The sequence below is a fragment of the Sarcophilus harrisii genome, chromosome 4, assembly GCF_902635505.1.
Source record: "Sarcophilus harrisii chromosome 4, mSarHar1.11, whole genome shotgun sequence".
Taxonomy (NCBI): domain Eukaryota; kingdom Metazoa; phylum Chordata; class Mammalia; order Dasyuromorphia; family Dasyuridae; genus Sarcophilus; species Sarcophilus harrisii.
This window is the reverse complement of record NC_045429.1, coordinates 367,805,345-367,827,322: the sequence shown is the minus strand read 5'-3', so window position 1 is coordinate 367,827,322 and position 21,978 is coordinate 367,805,345. Positions and strand designations below refer to the sequence as shown.

The 21,978-nt window shown below is 33.5% G+C and overlaps 1 protein-coding gene across 1 annotated transcript in view; it reads right to left on the bottom strand.

Annotated features, from left to right (window-relative positions):
* DISC1 (DISC1 scaffold protein) overlaps positions 1-21,978 on the bottom strand; it is a 500,053-nt gene that overhangs the window by 95,537 nt on the left and 382,538 nt on the right. Inside the window, 1 exon segment of the mRNA XM_031966908.1 lies at positions 3,688-3,748. Coding sequence (XP_031822768.1) covers positions 3,688-3,748 — 61 coding nt within the window.

The window sequence follows — 21,978 nt, the reverse complement described above, 5'->3', positions numbered from 1 at the left end:
ACAGTCCATTCAGTTCACAAGTATTCTCAGCTTGTGATTTCCAAACCTAATTTCCCTCAAAGAGAGGTAGCTTTTATTCTATTTCCTCATGGATTTTTGACTATCTAATTTTTAAATTGAAAAAAATACATCTTTATTTCCCCTGGCTTATCTGTCTTTTATCAGGGGATGTGCAAAACCTACTGAGACAGGCTATTCAATTTTTGGATGGCTCAAATTGTTGGGAAAAAAAATTCTGACATTAAACTCAAATACATTTCTTTTTCTGCTTGTACCATTGGACAAAGTTGAGAAAACCTTCCACATTCCAATATTTAAAACATTTACACAAAGCTATCATATTCTTCACTCTTCTAGGCTAAATATCTTCTCAGGCTAATTTTCCTAATTCTTTCAATGGATCTCTGTTCTGGTCACTTTCACTTAGGAAATTTCCATTTCATCTTTGTTAAAAATGAGACACCTCTATCAAATTAGCCAGGGGTCACCAGATCAGAATAGAATATCTTAGAACTACTCTTTGTCATCCTGGATATTATAATTCTTGCTGTAACTTTTGAGTGCATGAGCTTTTTGACTGCCACATTAAATAGTTGACTCATAATGAATTTGCAATCCACTAGATTCATCAAAATTTTTCAGGCCACTGTTAATCCATCACTTGCTTATAAAATTTGTTTTAACTGAAATATAAGACTTCATCTTTTTTTCCTATTAAAAATCATCTTGTTGGACTTAGCCTCACATTCTAGTTTGTAAAGATAATAATAATTAACATTTATATAGCACTCAATATGTTCCAGGCACAATGCTAAATAGCTCACAATTATTATCTCATTTGATTCGCAGAACAACCCACTGTGATATACTTAATTATTATTCCCATTCAACAGATGAAAAAGACTGAGACAAACAGAGGTTAAATTATTAACCCAGGATCATAGAGCTAGCAAATATCTGAGACTGACTTTGAACTGAAATCTACCTGATTCTGGGCCCAGACAGAGAGCTACCAATTTAGCTGCCCTTACGTTCCTATGGTAGTGATATGTCCCAAATTTGATAAATACGCTACTTCTGTCCTTGGTTGATGAATGAAAATGATGAAATTGGTGAAAATTGTGAAAAAAGATACTGAAAAAATTGAACATTGTCAATCAACTACATTGATTCCAAAGGATGACAAGATGAAACAATATATTTCCATTTTTTCAGTAAAACATGGATGGATGGCTATGAATTTGAAATACAGTATGCAATTAAATGTAACTGCTATATTGGAGTCTGTGTTGATTTTACTTAATTTTTTTGTTACAAGGGAAGGCTCAGTGGGAAAAGGGATTATGTATGGATAATGTAATGAAAGCCTAAAAACAAAAGGAAATAATGAAGTATTTTAAAGTGAAATTGAATCATAAATGATTAATCTTTGTTTCTGGGCTTCAACTAGTTTCCCAGTCCAGCTATCACTTGGTCTACAACTCTTCTCTTCCACGCTAATAGCTTGTAACTATTGATATAAAAGCTAGATTGTAAGACAAAAATGTTGAATGTCTAAAATCCAATTTCCCGAGATTTAAGGGGATAGGCTTTTTGTTAACCATTGTTGACTGGATTTGAACTGAAACCTACCTGACTCTGGGACCAGAGATCTATCTACTTAGCTGCCCTTAAGATTCTATGCAACATTTATTTACTTATATGTCCCAAATTTGATAAATATGCTACTTCTGCCCTTGATTGATAAATAAAAATGGTGAAATTGCTGAAAATTGTGAAAAAAAAGATACTGAAAAGATTACACATGAGCAATCAACTACAGATATTCCAAAATCTCTAACTTAACTTAAATAACTTAAGAGAAAATTAGTTCTAGAAAATTGTTTCTAATACCTAGTAATTATCATTAAGTCACTAGCAATTACTAAAAAGATATCAAAAGAAAAGACTCCTGTTTAAATAGCATAATTTTGTTGATATACATATCTCTTTTCATGCACATAAACATGTATGTATTTGAATGTCAGGTAAGTCACATATTGCTTAATTTTGGAAATAAGGAAGAAAGACTGATACACTACTAAATCTAACAGGAAAATTAATCATGTCATGTGTATGACACTTTCTCCTCATTTTGAAAAGGTTGCAGAAGGGTACAGAGAGAGGCTTTCAGGAAAATGACCAAAAGAAGACAACCAGGAAAATATTTTGTCTCCGTATCTCCAAACTGGGGAAGGAGACAAGTCAATATTATTCTAGGGCAACTTACATTAGCATAAGTCCTAGAAATAAAAGACACTTCTCACATACTCTTTGCTGTCTCAATGCCACACTGATTCCAGCTTCTACCATCTTTCTGGTACCCAAAATTTCTCATATGGAAACAAATGATAAGTCAATGATTTTTAAAAAGTTGCTTGCACACTGTTAGACACAAATATGACCTTATTAAGATTTCAGAGTTCACCTCAGGAATCTGACTTCTCCTCTTACAAACTCTTAAGGGAAAGATGTCCCTACTGCCATAGTATCTATTTTAGTAGGCAATGCTTTGAGAAATAGCCTATCCAGAGGTTATTTAAAATTTCCAAAATAGTAGCAAACTGTCTTGGTAAAATAAATAACTATCTAGGAAGAAGGTCTTTATTATGTTTCAGAACTTGTTTTCTTAATTAGGAGCAGATCTTAGTAGCTGTGATTTATTTGGTTGCTTTTTTTAAAGGGCATGTCTTCAGGAAGTGAAAATTTCTTGATATGCTATAACATCATGTACACTTTTCAAATATGCATTACTACTGAAGGCAAAAAAAATGAAGCAGGAATTTTCATGCTGGTTTTGGTTTAGCATTCAAAACAGAACCTATAATGTGCATTTTTTCATTGTTCCAAAACATGCATGAACTGATTTAAAATCCACAGGACACCCTCATCCATGACAGGGAAAGAAAAGCAGATTGAGATACAAATTCAAGTTTTAGCAATATCAACAAGATTTTCTTTCTTACACTGAAACATGAAATTCATGGAATTTCTTCCTAGCCTCAAAATTTAGGTTCCTCCAAAATGTTGAATTCTCCCAAAAAAGTAAAGTAGTAAAAATAGGGATGGGGAATAAGTATACATGCTACTTACAAAGCCCATCTGATAGCTTGTTTACTTATTATAGAAAGAGACTTTACTTAATTACATTTTCAAGATTCCTAAAACTTGGATTGACATCATGAGGGTATCATTAATTTTAAGTAAATTCTACTATAAGAAAACTATTTGGAAAGCCCTTCATAATCTAACCCTTTCCTATCTTTTCAATATTTTTATATCTATGAAATAAACAAAATACTCCATCTCTCAGCTGTAGACATTCTAGCTATCTCCCATGCCGAGAATACTCTTCCTCTTCTACTCCACCAACTGACCACTCTGCTTTCATTATGTACCAACTAATTTCCCAGGAAAACTTCCCCAACTCTTCATATTCCAGTGCCTTCTCTTCATTAATTATTTTCTGTTTATGCTAAATATAGCTTACTCTTAATATATGTGTTTGCATGTTGTAGACTGGGAGTTCCTTGAGGTCAGGAACTTTCTTGTGCCTCCATTACTTAGTTCAGTGCCTGGCACATTGTAAGCATTTTAAAACGTTTGATTGAAATCATTAATGGAATTTTATCTGTGCATTATCCTTACCTGTGCAATTTATCTTCCAGTATTTCCATGTACTTCACAATATTTTCCTTCACATTGTTCTCTGTTGGGAGGAGGAAAAAAGTAAAGTTAATGTAAGAAGATTTATAAATTGACTTAGAGCACTCAAAAATAAACAAAAAAGTAAAGATGTCTTATTCTATGAAGAGTCCAACCCCTTCAACTTACAGATGTGAACTGAAATTCAGAATGATTAACTGACTTCCTTAGCATCTTCACATATCTTCCAACATATAGGATCTCATATCTGTGCCTCGTCTGGGAGCCAAAAAATAAGGTTGTTCATTATCAGAAGACAGAAACCAATGGAAGAATCAGTAGCCATTTTACTGAAAAAAGTACTTATGAGATTAAAAAGAATCACTAGCCATTTTGCTGAGAAAGTACATGTGAGATTATCAGCAAAGAATTCAATTCAATAAAACAGTGTTGGTATTACTCTACTGCTCAGAGTTTAAAGGTGCATGAGTTCTTTTTACCATTCAATTCACCAAAGATAAATTTGTGATTGGTAGGTCATAATTGCTGGTCTCTTGTTTCTGCATAAGATACCACAATTCTACTTTCTACTAAATATACCTTGTCTCTGCTCAGCTTGTTGATCTCGTGATTGCCAAACTTTTCTTTACTACCATATTCTGGGCTTTTGCTTTTCAGGATCATTTTGGGGGAACTATCAGTTCTCTGAAATAGGGCAATGACTAAAAAGCTTCACCCTAAAAAGCCTCTATACTAACAAGGGTACATTAACAATTCTTTTATTTTATATCTGAGGCTAGGAGCTGGTACAATTAGCCACGAACAATAAAGCACAGCTGGGATGCCATGCCATTGAGATTTATTTTATTCTTTTGACTATTTTTTGTACTAATTTGCTGTGTATGCTGCCTTCCCCTCCCCACAAACTGTATGAAATAAAGTTAGGAAATTCCCTTTAATTCCTGTTAGATCCCTAATAAAGGTCCTATGTTCCCAATACACATTTTGGGGACTTTGCACAAAAGATTTCCACAGGAGCTGTGTAGAGGTTACCAAGTCTATGCGCTTATCAATACCCTCCTTGATTGTCATGAAAAAAAAGTTGAACAAGAACAAAAAATAAGTGAAGTAGGCCAAACAATTGCCTCCCCCACCATCTTATTCACACTCCTTTTTATTACATATATCTGTCAACCACAACACATTTCTGAATTTTCCTCTATATTCTGGTTAGTACAAAACCTCAGAGTCTCCCAAGAAGTAATTACTAAATGAAATAGCAATTAACCCGAGTGGCTGGTTTTGTTTATTTTTGCTGTTGCTTTTTTTTGGGGGGTGGAATAGGGAATGAAGGGTGGTTGTTGTTATTAGTTTTTTTTTTTTTAATTTAAGACGGCATCCTCAAGGTCACTTTGAAAATACATTTCTGAAGACAAATCTATTCCTCATTCAACTCAAGTCCACAGGAAGATATTGAGCTCCAAAGAACTGAATCTTTGTTATCACTTTCACTAGACTAATATAAAAGTACCATAACTTTGTGTGCCAAGAGCCTGCCTTCCTATAAGTTAAAATCACATTGAAAATGTGTTCTATTTCATTAAGGCAGCACAATAGCGGTGCTTCATTTTAGCTATAGAGAGTTAGACATTTTGTTCCTAAATCAATGTTTTTTGATTGATTAACTGACCATGAATAATGACTTAGAACTCCTGAAAGCCTGATCCTTTTCTTCTTTGTTTTCCGCCTTCCTCTTTATCTCTCAAATCCTTTCATCCTTAAACCTGATCAGACACCTATAAGACAGTAGATCCAGGATTATATGTCATGGACATAAATTTTAGGGCTCAATAGAATGAGTAGCAGTCATTTTGGTCAAATTCTATGACTCAACAATAGAGATGAGGGTGAAGAGAACATACTAATCGATGGGGTTCTCTTCCCTCATTTAAAACATTCATCCATTCAATCAATAAATATGTAAAGGCATATTAAGAGTCTGCAGAGTGTAGAGTACTCACTGTACAAGGTGCTAGAGCATGGGTGGTTTGTACATTTTAGGGAAGATACCATTTCTAGCATCATGAAGTGTCATTTAAGCAAGGGAATAGCCACGCAGATAACCATGATATACATGACTGCATAAGTGCATTAGTGTTGCAAAACAAAGTGTTATGTGATGCGTGAGGGAAATGTGAAAAGGAAGGGAAACATTAATATTGAGTAAGACTGAAGTCATAACAACATGGGTGCTGAAGCAGGTAAAACACTTTGCAGACCATAGAGATATGGTAACTACAATATTAATCTGGTGCAAATGCATCTTTGAGGAGAACAAAAATTTTACTTCAAGTCAAATCAAGACCACAAGCATTTATTACAAAGAAAGGTAAAAGACAGATCCTGGTATGAAGAAGTTCACATTCTAATGTCAAACAATTATATACAAAAGTATGTAAGATTATAAGATATATGCAAGATTAAATGAGAGTAGTCTCAAAAGGAAGATACTGAGATTAAGGAACATGAGAAAGGTTTAGGCATGGGACACAGCCAGTAAAAAATCCCCAAAAATAAGATATGGAGGGTTAATGTGTAAAGAACAGCAAGAAGTAGAATTTTCTTTAATTACTCATCCTAACCAGTACTATAGGAGCGTGTGACATAGGAGAGAGTTTGCTTTAAAATCAGAAAGTTTCATTGTTGAAGAGAACCAGGTCCATCAGAATGGATCATCATATAGTATTATTGTTGAAGCATATAATGATCTTCTGATCCTGCTCATTTCACTCAGCATCAGTTCGTGTAAGTCTCTCCAGTTCTTTCTGAAATCCTCCTGCTGGTCATTTCTTATAGAACAATAATATTCCAAAACATTTATGTACCACAATTTATTCAGACATTCTCCAATTGATGGTCATCCACTCAGTTTCCAGTTTCTGACCGCTACAAAAATGGTTGCCACAAACATTCTTGCACATACAGATCCCTTTCCCTTCTTTAGTATCTCTTTGGGATATAAGCCCAGTAGTAACACTGCTGGATCAAAGGGTATGCACAGTTTGATAACTTTTTGAGCATAGTTCCAAATTGCCCTCCAGAATGGCTGGATGCATTCACAATTCTACCAACAATGTATTAGTGTCCCTGTTTTCCCACATCCCCTCCAATATTCCACATTATCTTTCCCTGTCATTCCCCAACAACAATGCATTCCCTGTCAGAACCCTGTCTGATAGATGTGTAGTGGTACCTCAGAGTTGTCTTAAATTGCATTTCTCTGATTAATAATGACTTGGAGCATCTTTTCATGTAGCTAGAAATAGTTTCAATTTTTTCATCTAAATATTGTCTGTTCATATCCTTTGACCATTTATCAATTAGAGAGTGGCTTGTCAATTCCTTATTTTACAGATGAGGACACCGAGGTTCAGAGAGATTTAAATTATCCATAATTGGTGTCCTTGCCTGAAGTATCTCATTAAACTTTCAAAATAATATTCTTAAATTACAAGTCTCACTATACTCTGCTCTTCCTCAGTAAACTCTAGCAACTCTCTCTAGAATTAAAATAAAAAAAATTATCATCATGAACTGAGAAGTGTCACTCATATTAAGAACCTGGAATTCTCCTATTTTATCCCCATTGGGGCTTGCATAAGCCTAGCTCCTGGGGAGAAGGAGGAATGAAGCCATGGTACAATCATGATTGCCTAGCTAAAGGGTAATGAATTTTCATGGTGATTCAATTAATACCTGAACTCTCTCACAAGTGTTCCCTTCTTGGTTAGACTTAAATTTATAATCCCTTTCAATTCTGTCAAGTCTTAACTCCTCATTTCCTGATGCACAAACTGAGGTTCAAACAAGTAAAATTGACTAAGGTCAATGTTGTGCAGTACTGGCTCAAGAATCCTGGTTTCATTATCGGTAAAAGTCAGGTTTCTGTTTTTGTCTGGGTACATGTTAGCAGTCACCACTCCATGTATTCTATTGGTCACATTTCTTTTATGTAGCATCTAGTTCCTTGAAGGTAGGATTATGTCTCTTCTTTCTTTACTTTTCAGTGCTTACAATATAATTATAACTCAATCAATCCTTCTTTTAAAAATATTTCTTGCAAATTAAGACAACTCTAAGATATCACTACATACCTGTCAGATTGGCTAAGATGACAGGAAAAAATAATGATGATTGTTGGAGGGGATGCAGGAAAACTGGGACATTGATGCATTGTTGGTGGAGTTGTGAACGAATCCAACCATTCTGGAGAGTAATTTGGAACTATGCTCAAAAAGTTATCAAACAGTGCATACCCTTTGATCCAGCAGTGTTACTACTGGGCTTATATCGCAAAGAGATCATACAAAAGGGAAAGGGACCTGCATGTGCATGAATGTTTGTGGCAGCCCTCTTTGTAGTGGCTAGAAACTGGAAACTGAGTGGATGCCCATCAGTTGGAGAATGGCTGAATAAATTGTGGTATATGAATATTATATTGTTCTGTAAGAAATGACCAACAGGATGATTTCAGAAAGGCCTGGAGAGACTTACACAAACTGATGCTGAGTGAAATGAGCAGGACCAGGAGATCATTATATACTTCAACAATAATACTATATGATGACCAGTTCTGATGGATCAGGCCATCCTCAGCAACGAGATCAACCAAATCATTTCTAATGGAGCAGTAATGAACTGAACTAGCTATGCCCAGAAAAAGAACTCTGGGAGATGACTAAAAACCATTACATTGAATTCCCAATCTCTATATTTATGCCCACCTGCATTTTTGATTTCCTTCACAAGCTAATTGTACAATATTTCAGAGTCTTATTCTTTTTGTACAGCAAAAAAAATACAGCATGTATACTTACTGTGTATCTAATTTATATTTTAATATATTTAACATCTACTGGTCATCCTGCCATCTGGGGGAGGGGGTGGAGGGGTAAGAGGTGAAAAATTGGAACAAGAGGTTTGGCAATTGTTAATGCTGTAAAGTTACCCATACATATAACCTGTAAATAAAAGGCTATTAAATAAAAAAAATATTTCTTTTATTTGGAACTTAAGAAATAAAACTAACATTTCCCCAACAGTAGGAACATTAGGAATTAGGAACAATAGGAAATTAGAAATTATATACAACTTGCTATTCCTTTTAAAAAGGTAATAAAATTATCATATAACTTTCTCCCCCCTTTCTTCCCACTCTTCAAGAAATAGCATTTTCTTTTCTTTTTTTTATTCACAATTCCAACAACAATGCATTAGTGTTCCAGTTTTCCCACATCCCCTCCATCATTTATTATTATCTTTTTCCTGTCATCTTAGCCAATTGGATAGGGTTGAGGAAAGAATATTATTTTAGCATAAAAATTAAAAATTGCACTGGGCTAAATAGAGATAAGAACAAAAAAAAATTCCTTTACTTATGCAATAAAAAGGCTCAAGTATATGTCATGATAAAATGAAGGAAATGAGGAACAGTCAGGCTCATATTATCAGATTAACAAAGTGGCCATCACCAATTAATAACAGAATGACCATAGTCATCTTGGTACTAGACTTGATCTAAAGAGGATAAAAAGAAAACCTCATTTTATCATTGATCACTGAATACTGACTGAGCATAAGACATTTTCCAGGGGGAAAATGTTTGCCAAATGATGCACTTTGAAAATGGGACACAACACCATTTTCTCTGAGGAAAATAATTCTCAGATTTCAAGGGGCGTCATGGATCAATTTGGATAAAAATAGCTTTATTTTAATAGAAACCCCTAGCTAAACAAAGAAGATAAAGGGAAAAGGGGCCACCCAATGAAATTCTCAGAAATTATTTAAAATATCAGCAAAGCTAGATTTTTCTGTATTCAAATGGAGATTGATTTGATATCAAGATTTTTAATTCATTTAGTGAGTGGAACCAAACATAGATATTAGATGTTGAACATAAATGTGAAATCTAGATATAATCTATGAAGTATAAAATTTGTGATTTAATCAGATATACCAAAAAATCCTTGAAATGGGCTAAATGGCTAAAGATAGCTGCTCACTCTACTTAATTTTGTGAGACTAGCTTATGTACTAATCCAGAAAGTGTCTTATTGACATTTATATAGAATTCAGAAGATACACTAATTCTGACCTTCATTGAATCTCATCTATATTATCTGCCTCTCCCTTCTTCCATCTATCCTTTACATAGTTTCCAAAATGAATTTCCTAATGCATAGATATGATCACATCAATGTATTGTAAACATTTGACAAGTGTGTGTTAAATAGTATATTCTACATGTTAGCATACAAAGAAAGACAGAAACAATCACTACTCTTAAGAATCTCACATTCTTACAGGAACCATATATATATATATATATATATATGTATATATATATATATATATATACATATATACACACACACACACACACACACACATATATATATATATATATATATACTATTCAAAACAAGATAAAGATTAGTTGGACGATAACCCTTAGGGTCTAGCAGCTAGGTGCGCCAAAAAAAAAAAAAAAAAAAAAGACCTCTTACAGAAGGTGTTAGATTTGAGTTGTCTTAAAATAAGCATGGGATTTTAAGAGGCAAAAATGAGAAGGAAAAACACTACAGGTATGTAAGGAAATAGTGAAAAGGCAGAGATAAGGTCTAAGCCAGTAGAAATTGATCACAGAATGTGTGAAGGGGAATAAAGAGGATGTAAGAACTTTGCAATAGTAGGAAGGGCCCAGATTGTGAAGAAATTTCAGAGGTTCTCTTTTGTCTATCGGTCAAAAAACATTTAGGGTACTACAATTTAGCTCTAACCTTAGGCACTCAACTTACATTCTAGTCAATCCAAATGACTAGGAAAAAAGATGATTTGAAAGGTAGGGAATAAGGCGTGGGGAGATTCAGAATTGTAAAAATACAAAACAACAAAAATAGAGCTTAAAAGCAAACACTTTAACACAATTATGATCATAACCTACTGTAGCTAGTATGGACTCTTCAGAAACAAGACAAGCCTGATGAATAGTTTCTAGAGAAAGAAGGGAGAGGATATGAAGTTTTTTTTATTGAGGATAGAGTTGAAAAGATCAACAAACTTGTCCAGGAAAAACTATAGGGAAGCAGGGGTAAGAAAATAGAGTGAATAGAAGCATTAAAGATAGCTTCTTCTTCCTTTGCCATACCCACACCCCCCGCCACTTACCCCCCCACCACCACACCACTTTAACAAAGATTAAGAGAATGCACCAGACTGAATTCCCATTAATTGAAAAAATCAGGAAGAAATCACATTGGATCATTTTTTTTCAGTCCAAGGTGGTACAGCCCAAGGTGGTTCTGGTACAGGAACATGTGTCATCTGGAAGTGCTGTTGCCCACTATCTATTTTTGAGTTATGGATTTAAGGTATAGAGAAGTAGTTGTGAGCTTTGTCCCTAACTATAAACTGAGCATAAGACAAGTTCTGGGAAGTAAAGGGTAGTTGTATGACTCTGATCTCAAGAACATAATTCAATGTCCCAGTCCAAAGGAGAATCATGAGTTCTGTTTCTTTGAACCTGAAAAACCTTCCAGTAGACCTATAGTAGCTGAGTCTAGTTGCAGCTCTCTGAAACTCCTAACTAGATACAAGCCAGTAGACCCACACATGGGTCAGGAACTTACAGAATTCAGATTGAAAGGGCAGTGAAAAGACTAAGATCAGGGATGGAGAATCTTATTTTCTGCCAAGAATCATTTGAATATTTATAACATCATTGATGGGCTATACAAAATTGTAAACTTAAAGAACTCAATCATGTTGTAGTTTGCTAGCTTGGTCTTTTTTTTTTCCTTTCTTGGTTTTTTTTTTCCTTTGTGATCTGATTTTATTTGTGCAGCATGACAAATATATAAATAGGTTTAAAAGAACTTCACATGTTTAAGCTATATTGGATTTGCTTGCTGTCTTGGGAAGGGGGAGGAGGGAAAAGAGAAGAAAAATGCAAAACATAAGGTTTTATAAAGGTGAATATTGAAAACTATCTTTGTATGTATTCAGAAAAATAAAATATTACTAAAATCTTTTAAAATGAATGTCAAAGAACTTAAACAATAGGTGACAACACATGTGGTTGCCTTGGCAGGGCCAGACCAAATAATTTCACAAGTCTTATATGGTCCACAGGTCAAATGTTCACCACCCTTGCACTCGATTATACCACATGGGGGATCCTGAAAGTTTGAAGGCTTCTAGTCAGAGCTGTAAAAGGAACAGAAGAATATAAAAAGAATCAGATCAGATATGCCCACTGAATCCCAGAAGTATTTAGAATGCAATCCTAATATGGAGTCCAAAGTTAAAAAGTAAGGTGAAAGAACAAGACAACAAAAAAAGAAAGAATGTGACCACAAAAAGCTAGTGTGGTGACAGGTGGGCTCAAGATATAAACACAAAAGAAGAGAATTTATCCAAAAAAAAAAAAAAAAAAAAAAACAACCACAATCAAAGCCTCAAAGAAAAATGTGGTTGGACATAATCCAACAAGAATTCTTAGGAAAGTGAAAGAAGAAGCTAAAAACTTTTAAAAACTAAAGAAAACAGGAGAGGAACTGCTAGGGAAAGAGATAAGAGCAAAGAAAGAAAGGTAAAAGTTTGAAAAGAGGTGTAAAACTGCTGAGGACAATAACTCTTTGAAAATTAGAATTGGTTAAATGGAAGCTAATGACTCCATGAGACATAAAGAAAAAATTTTTTAAAGTTTAAAAAAAACTTCAGGAGGTAGGGTAGAAGAAAATCTGAAATATCTCATAGGAAAAAAATGACCTAAAATAGATTAAGGGGAGGTTGTTTAAGGATTACTGGATTATCTGAAAACCATGAATAGATAAAAAGCCTATATAGCATATTTCAAGAAATCATAAGAGAAAACTGTTCAGATATCTTTCAGGTACTACATATTACTATTCACATATCAGTAACCAAAGGACAAAGTAAAATTGGAAAATAATCAGAATTACTAATTATATTCCAAGAGAAACCTCAAAATAAAAACTCCCAGGAATCTTATAGTCAAAATTCATAACTCTCAGATCAAGGGGAAAAAAATATGACAAGCATCCAGAAAGAAAGATTGCAAGTACTCAGGAGCCACAATCAAGATCATGCAAGATTTAGTACTTGCCACTAGGAAGGAATGAAGGGTTTAAAATATAATAATATAAAAGACAAAGAATCTAGATTTATATCCAAGAATAACCCATGTAGGAAAAAACTGAATATAATACAACATGGGGAAATAGGCATTTAGTGCAATAAAGGACTTCCAAGCATTCTTGATGAGAAGACCAGAGCTGAATAGAAGATTTGACATAAAAACATAAGAATCAAGAGAAAGCATAAATAGATAAACACAAGTGAGAAATCAAAATGGAGTAAAAAAGGAAAAACTATTTACATTCTTATATAAGGGAATGTAGCATCTCAAAATGTTATCATCACCTAGGGTATTAGAGAGCATCTAAATGCAAACATTGTCTATGTTTGTTTTGTTATGTCTAGATGATATCAAAAATAAAAATGTAATGGGTGAGGAAGAGAAGTACCCCTAGAAGAAAAGGGAAAAAAAGGAATGGGAAAACTTATTTCAAAAAATGAGGTGCACAAAGTTTATACAAGGACAAGGTAGTAGGAACAGTGAACAACACAAATCTCACTGTCAGCTGAACTGATCAAAGGAGGGGGGGAAATATATGTTTTTACACACACACACAACACACACACACACACACACACACACCCCTAGTTAGATATAAACATGTATCTTATCCAATGGAGAACAAACAAAGAAAGAGGTTAAGAGATAATGTGGGAAATTGGGGGAAGGTAAAGTCAGAAGCAAAACAGAATCTTAAAAGGAGGTTTGGGGGGCGGGGAGAGTACAAGAAAATTGGTTGTTTGGTTGCTGTTCTTTGTTCTCAAAGAGGACCAAAATGACATAACTATATTAGAGTCAAGTTATACTGTGTTTGACTGTCAGACTAATGTAAGCTCAGAATGCTTAGACACAAATAGTCCCTATGAACATTCTCTAATGTTGTACATCTCACATTTTTTCTGACTAATTCAATTCCACTTTCCTCAAAGAGCACAGCATCTTCTCTGATGATGGCACACCATTCTGGGTCGTCTTGTGCCAGTGTCTTTCATGTCATACAATCAGTTTTAAAGAAGTACAAGAGAATTGGATTAGGGAAACACACAGTAATAATAACTATGAATGAGAATGAAATGAACTCATCCATAAAATGTAAGAGGATACCAGAATAGATTGATTAGAAACCAGATCCCAACAATATGATATTTAAAAGAAATCTACTTGAAACATTAAGAACATGGCAAATTAAAATAAGGAGACCAAACATAATCTATTATGCTCCAGCTGAAGCAAGAAAATGGATAGAAATCATGATCTAAAACAAAGCAAAAGGAAAAATTGACTCAATTAAATGAGAAAATATGCAAGGAAATGACATTTTGCTAAAAGATACCATACATAATGAATCAATATGAATATTACATATATATGCACCAAAATGGTATGGCATTTAAATTCGTAAAGGAAAAGTTAAATGAGTTATAGTAAGAAATAGATATTAAAGCTGCAACAGTAGGGGGCCTCAGTATATCCCACCTAGAACTTGATAAAGTGAAAAAAAAAAAAAAAAAAGAAGCAGTTAAGGACCCAATAGGAAGAATATATCTACTTCTCAGCTATGCATGCCATATTCATGTAAAAGGCAATAAAAACTTTACAAACATGCAGAAAGTAAAAACATTAAAAATATCTTTCATTGACCATAATATCATAAAAATTGCATTCAAGTAAAGCAACTTTGAAACAAAGATTAAAATTTTAATTAGAAACTAAATAACTTAATCCTATAGAATGGGTGGGTCAAAGAAAAAATTATAGAAATAATCAATATTTGAACAAAATAGAGAACAATGAGACCACATACCAATATTTATATGATAAAATTAAAATAGTACTTGAGGAAAAATTTTGTCTCTAAACTCTTTCATTAATAATAGAGAGAATACCATTAAAAAATTTAAAAAATTATTTTAATATCCTCAACTAAACACTAGAGTAGAAATTTTAAAAATCAAAGGAGACATAAAAAAATTGAAAGTTTTAAAAATAAAATAACAAATAAAACTTTTTTTTAAAAGCAACAAAGTAGAAAGTCATTAACTAATTTGATTTTTTTTAAAGTAGTAGTTAGCATTTATTTAGCACATAAGGCAGGCAAAGAATTGTACTTTTGATTTTCACAACAGTTCTGCAAAGTAAGTATTATAATTACTCCCCTTTTACTGGTGAGCTGAAGCTGAAAATTATTGACTTTCCCAGAATTACTCAGCTAGTAAGTGTGTGGGACAAGATGAAAATTCAAATCTTCCTGCCTTTAAGTACAAAACTTTATCTACTGGAAGCCTGGTAATCATGCAACCATTAAAAAGGAGCCAATGAGCAGGAAATAAAACACAGACAAAAATAATATAAATTGAACATCCTAATGCCTCTGTAAGTCAGATATCAATGATATTGAGAATTCCTAAGAAGGAAAGATAATCTCTGACTTGTGGGACTTAGAAAGGTTGCAAGAAGGAAGAGGTAACTTTGAAACAGGGTATAGAAGAATGAGTAGGATTTCCACAAGAAGAAATGGTGGTAAGGATACTGGTGGTGCTGGGGGTCTGGAAAGGATAATACATGCAGAGAAAAAAGTAGAAGCAAAGATATAGAAGCAGGAAACTACGTGATATGTTTCAAAAATTAATTTGATTTTTAAAAAAGAAACACAAAGTGTCAATATCAAAAAATTGAAAAAAAAAAAAAGGTAAATTCACAACCGATGAAGAAAAAATGAAAGGAACTATTAGAAGTTTTTTCACTTAATTGTATGCCAATAAAAGTGACAATCTAAATGAGGTGTATGAATATTTACAAAAATATAAACTGGCCAGATGAGCAAAATAGGAAATAAAATAATTAAATAATTGTCTTAGAAAAAGAAACTGAATAAGTCATAAATGAATTCCCATGGGAAGAAAACAAAAGATAAGATGGATTTACAAGTGATTACCAAATATTCAAAGAACAATTTATTTCAATAGTGCATAAGTTGTTTGAAAAAATAAACAAAGAAGGGATTCAATAAATTCCTTTTATGACATAAATATTGTCTGGATACTAAACCAGAGAAAGTCAAAGAAAGAATAAAAAAACTAGACCCAAATTTCACTAAAGAATATTGATACAAAATTTTAAAATAAAATGTTAGATTACTGAAATCTATCACAAAGATCATATTTAATGATGATACTGTTTTTTTAAGGAATATAGAATTGATTCACCATTAGAAAAAAAACTACCTATAAGTATTATTGACTGTATCAATAATAAAAGCAAGAAAACTCTTGTGATTACTTTAATAGATGCCAAAAAAGCTTTTAATACAATTATAACACATTCCTGTTTAAAAAAAAATAGCAACCATAGGAATAAATTGATTTTTTATTAATATTATAAATGGTGTTTATCTAATACCAAAAGCAAGCATTATCCATAAGTAGTGCATCATAGAATTTTCTTTTCTTATCCAATATCTCTCTTTTTCATTTTCTTGGATTGTTTTTATTTAAAGTTACAAAAATTAGGTCTACATTTTCCTTTATCTGCCTCGAAAATTGGGCTTTTGTTTCAAATTATGATTTTCCCCTTCTTTAAATACAAATTTTCTATTTAATTATTTTACTTAATCCTTTTTTTAAGGTGACCCTGCTTTTACTGGTTCTCTTATCCTCATTCCAATGCCCTCTTTTTGTTTGTAATTCCCTTCTCCTTAGTGTTTTGTTTATTAATTCTTTTTTTCTGCTTACATATTTCTTCCCTTCTATTTTTTTCTTTTCAGTCAAATAAATCCCTCTTTCCTCTCTTCCCCTTCAGCTAGCCCTATTCATTAGACTTTTTAAATTCATTTTCCACCCATTTCTAAAAATAATTTTTTTCCTCTGGTTTCAGCATCCATCTTCTTCTGTTGAATGTAGACTCTCATTCTCTGAATCATGACCCCCTAGTTAACTAGCCTCTCTTTTTTGTATGTATTCTTCATCATTCAATTATATCTTACTAGGTAGCTATTACAGGTTCTCCCCTCTTTCTGCCACTATCTTAGAGAGTTGAACATTTGGATTCTCCTTTTCCATTGTGCCTCCCTCCCACAAAAATGCCAATCATTGCAATTATTGCCAGAATACTGCCACATGATAGGACCCTTCTCTTACCACTGATCCTAACAGTACAGATTTAGAGAGCCAAGCAGTTCATATATTCCTATGGACTATATAGCTATTCCAATATTTCTTTTCTTCAAATAAGGCTGTACTATTTACTAAGTACTTCTAGGCATATTAACTCATTTGTTTACAGATAAGGAAATGAAGCCTTGATAAAAAATAAAGTAATTTCAGCAAGCCCACATAATGCAAGCCACAGAGATAGGATTTGAATATAATTCTCTTTACTCCTAGTTAAGAATTCTGTGTAAGACACCAGCAGCGATCTAACTCGTTTCTTTGGCTGTCCACTATCCACTTTATTGATTTATTTATTGTTGGGTAATTGTGGTTAAGCCCAGGATCACACAGCTAGGAAGTGTTAAGTGTCTGAGGCCAAATTTGAACTCAGGTCCTCCTGACTTCAGGGCTGGTCCTCTATCCACTGCACCACCAAGTTGCCCCAAAGTCCAGTTCTTTATCCACTACACCATCCAGCTGCCTCCTCACTTCCATATCCACATGACTGAAAAGGAATAAAAGCATAAATCATTTAAAAGATTCAAAAATCACCATATTTTTGGTGGTGGTTGTTGTTTCTGATTCTTTGTTTGCAATAACAGACATCTTCCCAATTGCATTTCCCTTTGGCTTATCTTTAAATATGTTTTTGTCACACCAGCACACCTATGACTTGCTGGAACACTACAGTAACTCTGGAGTCAGAGGATTGACAATGCTATTCACAACCAGTATGACCTCAGCTAGAGTCATACTGGGGATCCATGATCTTATTTGTAAAGCAAGGCATAAAAGATATCTAAGGTTATTTCTACTTCCAAATCTTATAATAGCATGCCAAGGAAAGGCAACCCCAAAGTATGTTAGGTGTGTAAGAGGAAAATTGCCTGGGGTTAAATAATGACTATGGATAATCCACAAAGCAGATACTTGAGGATTTACTGTAGAGGGTGGATAGCTTTCCTTGTCCAGTTTTTCCTGTGAGTACTGTGAGTACATCTATCAATTTACAACTCTCTCTTTCTTGGCAGGGCCTTTCACATAGTCTCCAAACAAGAGAAAAATGCCACATCTCAACATAAAATACTTAATCCCCTTATTGCATATTTCTATAAAAAAATTTAGCATCTAAAACAAATAATCCCATAAACTTTGAAGCCCATATTTATCCATTAGCAGCAAAAAGTTTTCATCTATTTGATAAAATGTGACTGAATAGCACATCATTTGATAGAATCTGAATGAAAATTGAAGCATACTCTTTTCATTTTCTTTAGAGTGTGTGTGTGTGTGTGTGTGTGTGTGTGTATTTCTCTTTTTGTCTTTCATAACATGACTAAAATGGGAGTATGCTTTATATGATTGCAAACATATAACCTATGTCAAATTGCTTACTGGTTTAGGAAAAGGAGAAAGGGAGAAAATTTTGGAACTCAATTTTTTTAAATGAATGTTAAAAATTGTTTTACATGTTCGTTGGAAAAAATAAAATACTATTTTAAATGAAAAAATGAAATATTAAAATATTTCTTTAAATGTTTTTTAAATTATATTACAATTAAAAATTGATTACAAACAGTGTTCTTCAACTCAACACCATTGCTACAAGAGTCTTGATATTACCTATCAAGCATTTATTATTTATGATAAAAATTTCAAATTAAAAAAAAAAGATTTTTTTTTTTTGTGTGTGGTAGGGAATGACATGAAAAAGGAGGCAGAGGGAGGGGATGCTCTGAAAGACCAAACCTGCTTTAAACTTCCTTGCCAGCTGATAGATAGTGAGTACTTATGTTACATAAAAGATAAACCCCAAGTTCCAATTTCACCTGCTGTGCCTGTCACAATTTAATTGGATATGATCTGATACAGTAATTCTCACTTTCCCAGCTCAGTCCTGCCCCTACATGTAATCTCACAATGCCCTTGAAACACACGGCTTAATAAATCAGCACTATTCAATGACAAAAAAAAATAAAATACAAGCATACCAGTTAGAGAAAACAGGTCAGTGGAAAGCTAACACAATCCGTTCAAAGCAGCTTCTTACCAGCAGGCTCCCCACACATAGGCCCTCACCAAATGTTTTAGCTAAATGCAAAGACACAATAACTTTCAGCAGCCCTCCCTGCTGATAGCAGTAAGCTGTGACTATGTTCTTGCTTTCTAATGCATGTAACTGATAGAGTTGTTGCTCGGAGTTTTACCTAATTTTTTTCTTGTTTAATTGTTTTAATTTTCTATTTATTTCACTAGACCAAGAGTAAACATTGAAAGTTTCCATAATATTTCCTAAGCCAGGTACCTATATAAATACATATATCCACATGTATAGGAAAACACATGTGTGTGTGCTTACATACTATATTGAACGGAGTTATAGAAGGAAGATTGGATTTGGAATCAAAAGACTGGAATTCAAATAATGATTTTGACAATACTGAGACTGGACAAGTTACTGGGCCTCACTCTGGCCATCTGTAAAATAACGGGATTGATTGGACTAGATTTCTAAAACTCTCTTTTTCAGCCTTAAATCCTATACCCTCTAATTAGTTTATTGTAAGTTGCCATTTATTCTGCTTGACTATAGAGTAAGGACCAAGTTTTAGATTTTGTTTTAAGAACAGAATAGCCATTTTCTAACTGGTATATGGAAATCGCATCAAGTTCCATTACTAATCCTTTTAATGTGGTGGAGTTGAAAGAGTACTACGTTCAAAGACTAGATTATGATCCTGAGCTCTATTATGTATTAGTTGTATATCCTTGTGAAATATTAATTCCTCTGAGTCTCAGTTTCTCCTGTAATTTTTGTTTTGTGGACTGTTAAAGAGGAAAGAGATTTTTCAAAGTTATCATTATTCCCTACTTCATAAGATTATCCTAAGGGAAGTTCTTTATAAACTGAAAATGGACTAGGCAATGTAAATTGGGGTAAATTTTATCAATATTGCAACCATTATTGTTTTTTATAAATATATTATTTATGCATTTATGTACCATTATTATTATTTTACAGTAAGAAAACCTTGTCTGACATTAGGAAAAAAATAAGTGGCTATATTAACATTATCTAAGGCTATGTTTTATTGAAAAACCAAGGGCTTCTTTTCCATCTGCTATAATGGATTACCCTGGGTTGTTGTTAAAGGTATCAAACCAGCATGGTCCCATCAACTCCCAGAGCATACTGGGTCTAAAGTGTTAGTCTGAGCTATTGCCCTTGAAAGATAAATATTGGCACACTCAGCAGGAAGGCCCTGATGGTGCTCTACTGCAGAGGCAAGGGGGGCTCTTTCTGGGCTCGGGAGGGTCCTCACCATATGGAGCTTCAGGAGCTGAAGTCGACACTTTGGCCTGCCTTTGCAAGGAAGCAAGCAGTCAGCACATGTGGCAGAATGGGAATCACAGATGCAACCTGGTCCATGAGACCAACAGATTTCAACAGAGGAGAGCTGGGAAAGCTTCTAATAACAACCTGAGAAATTACATGACCTCCAGGTGTGGCCTTTGATACTGTGTTACTTCAGTCTGAGATTAAAAAAAAAATACAGAAAGGAGGGAAGAGTCAAAATCAAAAGAAGAGAAAGAAGTTTAAAATTGTTTTAAAATTGTTTAAAATTTTTTTTAATCCACAAACACCATGGGCTTCAAATCAATGAATCATATTAGTTTACAATAGAGATTCTTAACCTGAGACCTATATTTAAAAATATGTATATTTCAATAAATGTTTCAATATAATTGGTTTACTTTGTAATACTAAATATTTTATCTTAAGCACTTAAAAACTGTATTTGAGAAGGGGTCCACAGGTTTCACCAAAGTGCCAAAGGGGTGTGTGCCTTACACACAGACATGCACAGATTTAGAACCTCTAGACTATTCACTTCCTTTTTATAAGCCCTTTGTTAGATCAGTGATTCCTATAGTAAATATTCTCCCCCTTCCAATACAAGCTGTAATCCCTCTCTAATTTATTAACCCAAGAATGTCTCATATAAATATAACCAAAATTCTCTTAAAAGGATCTATCCATATCTAGAAATAATCTTTCTCTTTTGGTATTTCAGAGATAATTACATAATACTTGCATTACACATTTGTTGGTCTCTGTATTTATTATATGGTACTAGATAATGCAGTGCAGTCAGGAAAACTTGAGTTCAAATCTGACTTCAGACACTTGCCAGCTGTGTGACCCTGGACAAGTCACTTACCCTAAGTTCCTCATCTGTAAAATGGGCTAGAGAAGGAACTGGCCAACCACTTTATTATCTTTACCAAGAAAGCCCCAAATGGAATCAAAAAGAGTCTGATATACAGAAAAATGACAGAACAACAATGACAACAACATTCATTTTGTCACTGGCTTACCTCCTTTTCTAACTTTGGCAATCACAACTTTGGCAATGTATTTTTATGCTTGTCATTGTTAGTAGTAATAGGGTCTTATGGTCACCATGAATCTTTCCATTAGCTTTGGGCTGTCTATAATTTTAATTTAATTATAATTTTTCTTTTTAATTCTAAGCATTTGGTGGCTCCTAATGACTTATGGTCATATAGTATCACCAAGAGACAAAACCGTTCAAGATAAGGACTTTGAGAGCATTAAGGACTGTCCTTTTCATCAATTATTATTGTTTCTATATTATAAGTATGTATCCCTTGATAACAAGATGGTGAAATGTGCTTTTTAAAATATTTTCTTTTAAAAAATGATTTCATACTGTGGAAAATACAGATCAAAAATGGGCTGTTCTATTTTTAAAGGTCAAAACTAACACACCATTGGTACAAACTGTTTCCTGATCAGTTATTAGCTTGCAAGTCATTGTGAAGTACAAGTACATATTGCCAAAACTTCTATTTATTTACATTATCAAAAAGTTAATACCTATATTCATTACTTATAGT